The sequence below is a fragment of the Solanum stenotomum genome, chromosome 6 (assembly GCF_019186545.1).
Source record: "Solanum stenotomum isolate F172 chromosome 6, ASM1918654v1, whole genome shotgun sequence".
Taxonomy (NCBI): domain Eukaryota; kingdom Viridiplantae; phylum Streptophyta; class Magnoliopsida; order Solanales; family Solanaceae; genus Solanum; species Solanum stenotomum.
In genome coordinates this window covers 23420802-23433560 of record NC_064287.1, presented here as the reverse complement: position 1 = coordinate 23433560, position 12759 = coordinate 23420802, and the positions used below count along the sequence as shown (strand labels likewise).

The 12759-nt window shown below is 36.5% G+C and overlaps 1 protein-coding gene across 1 annotated transcript; it reads left to right on the top strand.

Moving 5' to 3' along the window:
- The first annotated feature begins 9581 nt into the window (after nt 1-9581).
- On the top strand, nt 9582-11632 carry LOC125868594 (uncharacterized). The gene is made up of 3 exons (XM_049549219.1): nt 9582-9696; nt 11185-11243; nt 11411-11632. Exons 1-3 carry the CDS (start codon nt 9582-9584, stop codon nt 11630-11632), a joined length of 396 nt encoding a protein of 131 aa, XP_049405176.1.
- The last annotated feature ends 1127 nt before the right edge of the window (nt 11633-12759 follow it).

Sequence of the window (12759 nt, the reverse complement as noted above, 5' to 3'; positions counted from 1 at the left end):
AGAGATTGTGAATAAACAATATCAGACAAAAGTGATTTATTACCAGAGATATGATCAGAATACCCTAAGTCTATGACCCATGATCCAAGAGTGCTAGACTGTGACACACAAGCAAAAGAATTCCACAACTGAAACATCAGGTTGTGCAACCAAAACTACTTGTGAGACATTTGTTTATATGCACGATATTGAAGGAACTCATCATATTTTGTTTGAGAAATATGAGCATTATTGGATGGTTGATTAGGTTGAGCACCATATGCTACTGGTGGAGATGTTTGTTTACTTGCATGATTTCGAAGGATCTCATTATATTCTTTTAGAACAATAGGATAATAACTGGGTGGTGGCCCATGCAAAATATAACATATTTCACAAGTGTGTCCAGGTTTATGACATTTACTACACTTGGATCGAGGTTTCCTAAAATGCCCTCCCCTTCGTCGGTTCTCCATAGACTGGTATGTATGCATTTCTATAGTGTGAGATGCGATAATAGAGGGGTCAACAATGGGTGATGAAGTTTCTTTGTGACTGGGAGGTGCAACAAGACGAAGCAGATGAAAGAATAGTTCATCAATTGAGGGAATCGTAGGACTGACTAGAATCTGGTCAGGCACAAAGTTATGGTCTATAGGAAGTCCAGCAAGTGTAAGAACTAGAAACAATGTATGCCTTTGCTCTTGTTGCTTTTCCATATTTGTAGTGATACGCATCATCATTTCAAATTCATCCATGACTGCCTGTACTTGTCCCATGTAAGTAGACATATCGGATTCTTATTTCTTTAAGTTGGTAATTCGAGATATCATATCATAGAATGGAGATATTTCATTAGTGTACAAAGCACATGCTTTTCCCAAACTAAATAACTTGTCTTGAATGGGCGAAACAAGGGCATCAACTTAGAATCAATAGAGCGCCAAATGAGACTACATAATTGGGCATCCACTTTCTCCAATTGTGCTTTGGCTTTTGCACCATCGTCATTAGACTTTGTCTTTTCATCTACCAAGCAAGCATTGTTTGTTAAGTGACCTTGAACACATTGACCCTTGCACCACAACTCAACAGACCCAAGCTAAATAGTTTGAACTTCCCATTAATGATTCTGAAGTGATTATAAGGCTTGAACTTCCAATCCCCGTATTCTTGGAGCCAAAAACATCACACCCGAAAGACATTTTTTGAAACCTAACTATTAAAAGAGTAAGAAACTCGCTGGAACTGCCAGAAACTGCTACAATGGTTTGAAAATTTTGGCAGTTGTCGGAATCTGCCCACAGTGGCCTGAATATTCTTATTTTGCTGGGAACTTACAGGAAACTGCCCAACAGTGGTCTATTTCATCAAAAACTGCCGGAAAATCAGCAGAACCCTAATTTCGCTGATCGTATCTGTAGAAAACTTAATGAATTCTGATCAGAAATACTACAGGACCCCAACAAAAGAAAAAAGTCTCAAAAAAATTGATTGGAACAACCCTCACACGTCGGCGCGTGAGATAGATCTTCTCGAAAACTACAACATTCGATCGGCCCATGAGAGCGTGTAGGTTGATATTTTCCGGTGATTCCTGCAGGGGTTTGGTCGCGGAAACTTTTCGAGCCTCGTGGTGGTGTTGATTTTACCACAACACCCACAAAAATAAGAAAATTAAAAATAAAATTGACACAAATCCGACCCAACATCCACCGGAAATTGACATACAATGACATGTTTGTTCTCACTGATGCTCTGATACCAAGTGAGAAATATATGAAAAATTATTATTGAATTGTGTATCCAAATTGTTACTTCAATACCTTATTTATAGACACTATATTGGAATCCTTTTCCAACTAGAATTCCGATTCTTATTCTTATTCCTATTCCTATTTTAAGTAGGAAATACTTATTTCTGGTGATGGGATTCGAGTTGATACTCAAAAGAATGAGGTAGTGCAGCACTGACCTAGACCCACATCTCCAACTGATATAAGGAGTTTCTTGGGATTTGCTGGTTATTATAGGAGCTTTGTTGAGATGTTTTCATCTATATCATCCGCTCTGACCAAATTGACTCATAAAATAGTAAAGTTTCAATGGTCTGAAGCTTGTGAGAAGAGGTTTCAAAAATTGAAAACAAAGTTGACTATTGCCCCAGTATTGACCTTACTAGAAGGTACGCAAGGTTTTGTACTATGTAGTGATGCATCCAGAATCGGATAAGGTTGTGAATTGACGTAGAAAGACAAGGTTATAGCTTATTCCTCTACACAACTTAAGATTCACGAGAGGAATTACCCAAACCATGATCTAGAGTTGGTTGTTATAGTGTTTGCTTAGAAAATATGGCATCTCTATATGTATGGTGTTCATGTAGATGTGTTCACCGATCACAAGAGCCTTCCATATGTGTTCAACCAAAAAGAGATTAATCTAGAGAGAAGTGGTCGTTGGAATTACTCAAATATTATGACATGAGTATTCTCTATCACCCTAGTAAGGCTAATGTTCTTATTGATGCCTTGAGTAGGTTTTCTATGGGTAGTACTTCCTAGGTTCATGAGGATAAGAATTAGTTATTGAAGGCAGTGTTCATAAGAAAAAAGTAATGGCTTTTGAACAAGGGGGAGATGGTGTATTGAGGTATCAAGGTAGATTGTGTGTACCAAGGGTGGATGAAATCCATGAGAGGATCATGGAGGAATGTCATAGCTCCAGATATACTATCCATTAAATTTCCACAAAGATGTATCGTGACTTGAAATAAGTTTATTGGAGGAGTAGTATGAAGTGGGGCATTGCAAAGTTCCTTGCTAAGTGTCCGAATTGCCAACAAGTCAAGGTAGAGCACAGGAGGCCCGGTGGTATGGCTCATAAATCTTTCGAAATGGAAGAGGGAGATGATAAATATGGATTTCATTATTGGTTTACCGTAGTCTCTCAAAAAGCATAATTCGATTTGGGTGATTGTAGATCAAATGACTAAATCAGCCTATTTCTTACTAGTAAAGACTACCTTTTCACTATGGGACAATGCTAAGTTATATATTCAAGAGGTAGTCAGACTTCATGAAGTTTTGCTGTCCATTATTTTAGATAGAGGTGCGCAGTTCACCGCACAATTCTAGAAGTCTTTCTAGAAATGTTTGGGTTCGTAGGTAAATTTGAGTAATGCTTTCCATCCTCAGACTGATGGTCAAGTAGAGTGCATAATTCAGACTTTAGAGGATATGTTGGGAGCATGTGTGATCGATTTCAAACAAAATTGGGATGATCACTTACCTCTCATCCAGTTCGCGCATTCGCGCTACCAGAGAACGCATAGAGGTTTTGGAGGAGAGGCAGCAAGCGCTGCGGGTGGCTCCTTATGAGGCTCTTTATGGGAGAAGATATAGATCTCCTATTGGATGGTTTCAGGTTGGTGAGGTTGGGTTGATAGGACTAGACTTGGTTCATCAAGGTATGGAGAAATTTAAGACTATTCAAGAAAGGTTGAAACAACGCAAAGTAATAGGAAATCCTATATCGATGTTAGGAGAAGAGACTTATAGTTTGAGGTGTACAACTGGGTTTATATGAAGGTTTCACCCATGAATGGTGTTATGAGGTTTGGAAAGAAAAGGAAGATTAGTCCTCGGTATATTGGTCCTTACAGGATATCAAAAAGGATTGACAATATACCTTATGAATCGGAGTTACCGTTAAATTTAGCAGTCATCCATCTGGTATTTCACATATCAATGTTGAAGAAGTGTATGAGTGATCCCTCACTTATAATACCGACTGAAAATATTGGTATTAAGGACAATTTTCTTATGAGGAGATTCCCGTTAAAGGACAGTCCGTCATGGTTTTGTGAAGGAACCAGTTTGTTGAGGAAGCTACTTGAAAGGCTGAAGAGGATATGAAGAAGAGATACCCACATCTCTATGAGCTCGGAGAAATTCCCAATGAAGGTACTAATTCTTTTCTTGGTACTTTTTAAGGTGAAATGTTGTGTTAAATTGCATAATGGGTGTTTGAACTGGGTGTTAGATGTTACCACCCTTAGTCTACTCAGAATAATCTCATTCGAAGACGAATATTCCCAAAGGGGAGATACTGTAACATCCCTCCTTAGAATGAGCTAAAATTAGAAAGAACTAATTTGGAAAGACCCAAATCTGAAATTTTACAAGTTATGCTTAAGTTTGAATTTTTTATCAACTTCAAATGACAATAACTTTTAGTACGGGATGAGTTAGGTTGCCCATAAGATTGCAAATAAAAGGTCTTGGAATCCTCTATCCAACGCCACCGAGTTTGCTAAATTTAGAGCTCGTATGAGAGATATGCACGTTTGAAGTTGGCTTGTCCAATTAAGGAAATTTACCCGAAAATGTGAGGGTTATTTTTATCTTTTCCTTACACAATTTTGCTTAAACCGTTTTTAGTAAGGTTTTAGGGGACTAAATTGATTTTGCTCAGTTTTTAAAAATCCTAATTACACCTGGGGTTTTACAAGGGTGTTTAAGAAGAGAAAAAAGGGAAGGTTCAAGGTGTTCATCAAGTTTCATGCGAAATCGAGGGTTTGTTTCACCAAATCAAGGTATGTAAAGTTTCACAGTGTTGGGTTTATTCGCCCTCACGCCAATTATGTAAACTCTTGCCCATGTTGTCATTCTTATATTTAATTATTGAGTTGTTGAGCTAAATTGATAAATTGATATCTTTGAAATCCATGAAGTGATGGTTTTGCATAATATCAGAGTTGTTTGATTAGTTCTTTGTGTGTCTTTTACTGAAAATGTTCTAGGTTATGAGAATTCTTGAATTTTGACAATAGATTTGTAGTGGCTATTAGTTGAACCGAGTTTGGGAGGAGAGGAAAAGATCGGGCAAATAATTGCGCCCAGGTTCTTGTCGCGTAGGCGCTTATATTTTCAATCACCAAATTATTATCCCCTTTCCATGTCACGGAGAGGATATAGAGTCTTTTGCCTCAAACATATTTCGCGACCAGATATTCAATTCCATCTCTGCGTCGCGCCAGTGTTCTTTGAATTTGATCTTCACTCGGTCTTATGATCAACTATCTTAATCCTACTAAATCATTGAGAGGTCATACAATCCTAAGTATAATTCTTGAATTCATAATTCAAATTTAAGGTAGAGCTAAGAGTCAAGTCTTGAGAGTTTTTTGAGTCATATTAAGCCATCTTTTTACAATCTTTGAACTTGTTTTAAGACTTGAGCGTTGAGTTTGAGGAAGATTAGAGTTGAATTCATTTTCTTTTAAAATTGTATATGGGAACTAATTATTCCCAAAAGAAATGTTTTTACATTTAAGAAAAAAGGAAACACCTATTTCCAAAAGAGTTCATGAGCGGTTTTGAGTACAATCTCTTTTTAGAAAAACCTTTTGAGTAATAATCTCAAAGTTGAGGATGAGGTAATGTTTTCATTAAAACATAATGCGCAAAGTTATATTATGGGAGTAGTATTGAGCACCGATATGGGGGAGAGTTCTAACAATTAACAGCCCCCATAAACAATTTAGCTAACGTAGGTAGAAAGGGTCATACTTTTTAGATGATTCCTTATTTATTTTAAGCATAGACTAGTGGATCCACTTAGTTGAGGATTTCTATATCCTGGCAAGGTTTATGATAGTTCTAGCAGCGTGGGTGAGACGATGTATCATCACATAGCTCATAGTGATGATTGTTGGTTAGAGAATCTCCCAAACAGAACTATTTTGTATTTTTACATACATTGAGTTGCTATCTACTGTTTTTAAATGCTTTATATCACTGCACTTTTATTGTCGTTTTATATTGCATTGAGTTGAGTATATATGAGTTGAGTAGAGCCTAGGTGAGTATGTTTCCTTTTTGTTATTCAAGCTTGCATGTTATGTTCAATGTTCCCCTTATATGCTTGTAAATTCCATGTAACGATGCAATTTGACCTGCATATTTCATGATGCAGATACAGGTAACAATGATCATGAAGCAGCGCTTTGTTGATCCACGCGATTTCCAAATTTGTTTGGTGAGCCTGCTTGCTTCCGGATGATCACTCAGTTAATTATGTCATGCTATTTCAGTTTTGTAAGGATGATCGAGGGTCTTTTCCTGATATCCCTCATAGTATCAGAGGCTTCATAGATAGATAGACTGTCGTTCATGAGTCTTTTTCATTTCAGTTATTAATGTTTAAAGACTTGAGGTTCCTCTTTGGCCAGTTGAATGTTTCCTTTAAACCATTATAAGTTTATCTTTGGAGACAGTTGATTAAAGTTTATCTTTTAAGTTTATCTTATGTTGAGTAAGTCTTCTGCTTAGAGTTGAGCCAGACCAACGGTTCACTTGGGGCCAACAATGGTTCTTGATTTCTAGTCACATCTAGGGTGTAGGCTCGGGGCGTGACAAATATATTTATCAATCAACTGTAAACTTATTTTGAATTTGTTCTTGATAGATTGAGAGTATCTAGACTATTAAAAAATGGTATATTTGTAATGGTTTGTGTCATGTCTTCTCTGCTTACAGGGTAATTATGGATTACTCTCTTATATTTTTCTTTGGGGGGTGGGGTGATTTATTATATCAAGTATATATGCTATGAATGGGATGTATTGGTTGACTCTATGACACCGTAAAAATTCTTAAGCTAAGGCACGAACCATTCTTTATTTGCATGTAAAATCGTATCAGACGATTCTTAAATTTCTCATGTGTGCAAAGGTCATATCTTTGGTGTTCGAATGGAATTGGATATGACTTAAGGTCACAAGAGCCCCTAACACAAAGTTGAGTTTAAAGTTTCATTACCGATTAAATTTTTACATAAGATTCTACTTAGATCAACTTCAAATGAACATACGTTTTAGCACATACTAATGAACTAGGTAACCTACAACCTATCAAATTGAAGGTCTTTGAGTCATGTTTCCAACTCCACTAAGTATGCCTCATTTAGAGTTTCGAGTAAAAAGTAATGATCATTGTACCAGAGACAGCCATATCATAGTTCTATGAGTCTGTGAACTATGGATCAAATCTATGGGTCGTAGATTTAACTACGACCCGTACTTTCAAACCGTCAAAAACTTTAAAGACGTTGAATTTTGGGGACCAATTGTTACAGATCCATTCAACGGGTCATAAGAACTTCTAAGGGCTGTATATTGGACATGTAGAATGGACTTTAAAGCCCAAAAACTGTATAAAGTCTACAGATTGGATATACGGTTCGTACAAACTTATACAGGTCATAGATTGGATTCGTAGAATGAATGTTTGAGCCTTAAAATTCAATATGAATTCCACTAATTGGATCTAGAGTGTGTAGACCAAACAACGAACTGTAGATGGATTTGTAGAAGGTTTTTTGTCAGTTTTAAGAAGGGTAGTTTAGTCTTTTCCCACCCCTTCTAAGCCTAAACAAATACAATTCTTCACCTCATTATGGGTCTATACAGTGTTAAAATATTATTTTATGTTCGTTAACACTTCAAAGACATAGATCATGGATCCAAAAGAAGAAAAGCTAGGGTTTTCTAACATTCTCTGAATTTCGTCAAGTTCACCAAGAACCTTGTTCTTCCCAGGTATGTAAGGCTAAAATAGTGATGGATTGAGTTAGTCCTCACACCCTACTTCTACTTTCTATTAGTAAATGAGTAATCTAGGGTTCTATTCTTAGTTTTGAGTATTTATTAGATGAGTTGTTGGTGAATTCGGAGTTGTTATTCCTAATTTTTGAGCTTTTATATATTATGCATTAAGATTTTTTAGTTGATTTTTCATGTATATTTTTCAGCATGAACCCTTTTTTTGAGTATTCAATGAGTATTTGTTGAGAACCTTTTTAACCGAACAATTATGTTAAATTAATTTTGTAAGATAGTAAAGATGAGTTCGGAGAGAAGTTTAAAGAGACATTTTGAGTCAAGTTTAACGGACTATTGATTTCCAAGGTAATGATTTTTATATTGAGAAACAAGAAACTTCTATTTCTAAATGAGTAATGAGTTCACAATTATTTCATAGCAATTACCTCTTTTAAGAGGATATTTTGAGCAATTACCTTAAATTGAGAAAGAGTATATTTTATATATTTGAGCATGAAAATATATTTATTGGGAGTAATATTATGCATCGATATGGGGATGATTTCAAACAACTCACATACCTCATAAACCATGTAGCCAACACGGGTAAAGGACATACTTTTTAGATGACTCCTTATTGCTTTGAAGTAGAGTTTTAGTAGATCTACTTAGTTGAGTTGTTCAATACCTCGACAAGGTATATGAAAGTTCTGCCAACATCGGAGAGACGTTGTATCATCACATAACTCATAGTGATGGTTTTCAGTTACAGAATATCCTAAATAAGAGTTATGAGTAATTTATTGTATATATGTTTGTGTGTGTATATATATATATATATATATATATATATATCCTTGAGTTAGAATCTTTTATTGATGAAGCTTTAAATATTTCATCTCTTAGTATTACTTTGTATTGAGTTGAGTTTAGGTGAGTATTCTTCCAGTATTATCAATTCAGTTATTTATTCATTCAATTTATTTGATACTCTTATATTAAATGTACAGATCCATTCGACATGCATCTTCTTATGATGTAGATACATGTGTTCATGATCATCAACATGCACTTAATTGAGTTCACTTTGCACTCTACTTAGCTTTTGGTGAGCTTCTTTCAATTCTGGAGGACTCAACTTTTATTTTCAGTATAGTCCTTTTAGGTTGCATGGGTCTTGTCCCGGCATTCATGTTGAACTATAGAGGCTTCATATATAGATAGATTTTAGGATTCGCTTAGTATTTACTTTTCCTTGAGATGTTTTGCAAACCATCACTTCTACATTATTGAGTATTTAACAAATAGTTTGAGTCAAGTATTTGCTTTGAGTTTTATTGTTCTAAATTATGTTTCTAAGCATATTATCACTTGAGTAAGTCTTCCACTAAGTAGTTAGAAAGGCTAAGGGCTCACTTGGGGAGAAAAAATAGTTCTCGAGTGCCGATCGAGTCCAAGATGTAGGTTTGGGGTATGACAAACGTTGTATCAGAGCACAAATTTCAAGAGTGACAGAGTGTTTATGAAGATATGTCTAGTAGAGTCCTTCTTATTGGTGTGAAGAGTACCACATCTATAATGAGGAAGCTATGTCATTTAGGAACTTTTATTTCCTTCTTACTCATGTTCGTACGATAGAGTTTCACTGTATAAATGTTTATTCTAACTCGTACGTATGCATGTATTTTTAGATCATGACTCCATGAAGAGGTGTTTGATATCCCACATGGAGGAACACTAATCCTAAAGGTCAAGAAGCACACAATGGACAATAAGTTCAACCCCATTAAGGATATGTCACCAATGCCAAGTTCAGGAATGTCATGACTAAAGTAGTGAAAAATCAGGCTGGTCAACAAGGACTTGATCATCAAGATGTTGCTAAAACATCTAGAATTACTGAGTTTTTAGGCTGAATTCCCCAAATTTCATGGGGTCAAAGATCACTAAGGATCTATAAAACTTTGTGGAAGAGCTACAGAAAGTATTTGAGGTTATGCATGTTGCTGATGCAGAGCCTGTGGAGATAGCTTCATATTGTCGCAAAAGTGATGCTAGGATATGGTATGATCAGTGGAAGAAGAACATGGCAGAAGGGGAACCAATTTTGGGTTAGGCTGTGTTTGAGAATGCTTTCTTGGGAGAGAGTTTCTGAATATGAAATAGGAAGCTATAAGTGTGCAAATGTACAACCTTAAGTTTGCTCAACTATCCTGCTATGCTATGGATATGGTGGCGGATATGAGGAGCAGCATGAGTTTATTCATACCCGGGCTATCCCGCTTATCGAGTAAGACAGGAAAGGTGACTATGTTGATAGGCGACATGGACATATCCAGAATCATGATTCATATAAAGCACGTTGAGGAAGATAAGTTAAAGGACAGAGAAGAGTTTCATAACAAGAGGGCTTGGACAACAAGTTATGAAACTGGCCAGTAGAAGAACAAAAATTAGAATGGATTAGTCTTTCAGTAGAGATCCTCTAGACCTACTCCATCATAAGTTAGTGTACCTGCACCAAGGAACAAAAATGACCATTGAAATCATAATTTAAGAGCTCAACCTACTCAGTCTCATGGTAGTATGGCACAAAAGGCTACTTGGACCCCCACATGTGCTAAGTGTGGTAGGAACTACCCAGGAACATGTTGTGATAGCTCCAATGGTTGCTTTATGTGTGGTTAGACGTGTCATTTTATGAGAGAGTGCCCTAAGAACATGCAGGGTAATGGGGGTAACAAAGCCAAATCTTCTTCAGCGACTCCAACAGACAGAGCTTCTCCAAGAGGAGTTACTTTAGGGATAGGCGGAGAAGCAAACCTTTTGTATGTTATGAATATTAGACGAGATTAAGAGAACCCTCTAGATGTTGTCAGTGGTATACTAAAAGTCTTTTCTATTGATTTTTATGCCTTGCTTGATGAAGGTGCGAGCTTGTCTTTTGTGACTTCCTATGTATCGATGATGTTTGACATTTCTCCCGAATAACTTCTTGAACACTGCAGTGTTTCCACACCTGTTGGTGAATCTATTTTAGAAAAAAAAGAGCCTATTGTGATTGTACCATCCCCGTCTATCACAATGACACAGTGGCTGACTTCGTTGAGCTAGTCATAGTGGATTTTGATATCATTCTAGGTATGGATTAACTTCATGCTTGTTATGTCTCAGTCCATTGTAGAACTCAAGTAGTCAATTTTAGTTTTCTAATGTGATAGTTTTAGAGTGGAGGAGTTGTTCAACAGTGCGTAAGTGTCATTTCATTTCATACCTTAAGGCCAAAAATTTAGTTTCTAAGGGGTGTATCTATCACATAGTTTGAGTAAATGACTCGAGTGTTGAGACACCGCCTATTCAGTCAGTTCCAGTTTTGAGTGAGTTTCTAAAGGTCTTTCTAGATGAGCTTCCCGGAGTGCCTCCTAAGAGATAAATATACTTCAGAATAGATATTCTTTCTAACACTCAACCTATTTCTATTTTGTCATATAGAATGACTCCATTTGAGTTAAAAGGGTTAAAAGAGCTATTGAGAGATATTTTTTTATATGCCAAGTTTTCTAAGTGTGAGTTCTAGCTTGAATATGTGGCTTTCTTAGGCCACATTGTGTTTGGCGAAGAAATTCGAGTCGAGACTCAGAAGATTGAGGCAATGCAAGTTGGCTTAGACACATCTCGCTAACTAATATAAGGAGTTTCTTGGGGTTGGATAGGTACTGCAAAAGGTTCATCGAAAGGTTTTCATATTTTTCATCTTTGTTGACTATGTTGACTCAGTAATAAGCTAAGTTTTAATGGTCTAAAGCTTGTGATCAAATCTTTTAGGAACTGAAAACTCGATTAACTACTGCTCCAGTATTGACCCAACCAGAGGGTATAAAGGTTTTTGTCATCTATTGTGATGCATCCAGAGTGGAGCTTGGTTGTGTGGTTATGCAGAAAGGTAAGGTTATAGCCTATGTCTCTGGGCAGCTGAAGATTCACGAAAGGAACTACGAGACTCATGATCTCGAGTTGGCAGTAGTAGTTTTTTCTCTCAAGACATAGAGCCACTACGTCTGTGGCATTTATGTGGATGTGTTCATGAACCACATGAGTCAACAATATGTTTTCAGTTATATATAGCTTATTTGAACAAGGGGGAGATGGTGTGTTTAGATATCAAGGCAAATTGTGTGTTCAAAATGTGGATGAGCTCTAAGAAAGGATCATGGCAGAAGCTCATATTTTCAGATATTCGATCTATTCCGGTTCCACACAGATGTATATGAAGAGGTGTATCGATGATTTTTTTGCTAAATGCTCAAGTTGCAAACAAGTCAAGGTAGAACAATGAAGACAAAGTGGTGTGGCTCAGAACATAGCTCTTCCAAAATGGAAATGGGAAATGATTAATATGGAATTCTTTACTGGCTTGCCGCAATCTCGTAGGCCGCATGATTTGATTTGGGTGATTGTAGATCGGATGACTAAAACAACCCATTTCTTGGCGGTAAAGACTAAAAAATTAGTAGAAGATTATGCTACATTATTCATCCGTTAGATAATCTGACTTTATGGAGTCCCCTTTTCCATCATTTCGAATAGGGGTATGCACTTCACTGCTTTGTTTTGGAAGTCATTTCATAAAGGTTTGGGTTCAAAGGTTAAACCTTAGTACTGTTTTTCATCCTCAGATAGATGGCCAAGATGAGTACACACTTCAGAACATAGAGGATATGTTGAGATCACGTTTCATGAATTTCAAAGGTAATTGAATTGACCACTTGCCTCTCATAAATTTTGCTTACAATAATAGTTATCACTCAAGTATCGATATAGCTCCTTATGAGGCCCTTTATGGGTTGATATATATATCTCCTATTGATTGGTTTGAGGTTTCTGAAGTTGAGTTGATAGGGCCAAATTTAGTTCATCAAGCCATGAAGAAGGTGAAGACTATTCAGGAAAGGTTGAAAACAGCATCGTCAGAAATCCTATACAAATGTTAGAATGAGATACTTGGAGTTTGAGGTTAATGATTGGGTCTATTTGAAGATTTCACCAGTGAAGGGTGTTATGAGATTCGGTAAGAAGGGAAAGCTCAATCCTTGATACATTGGTCCTTAAGGATATCCAAGAGAGTACTATATTGAAGCCTAACTCTAAATAACAAAGTACTTAACATAGGGGTA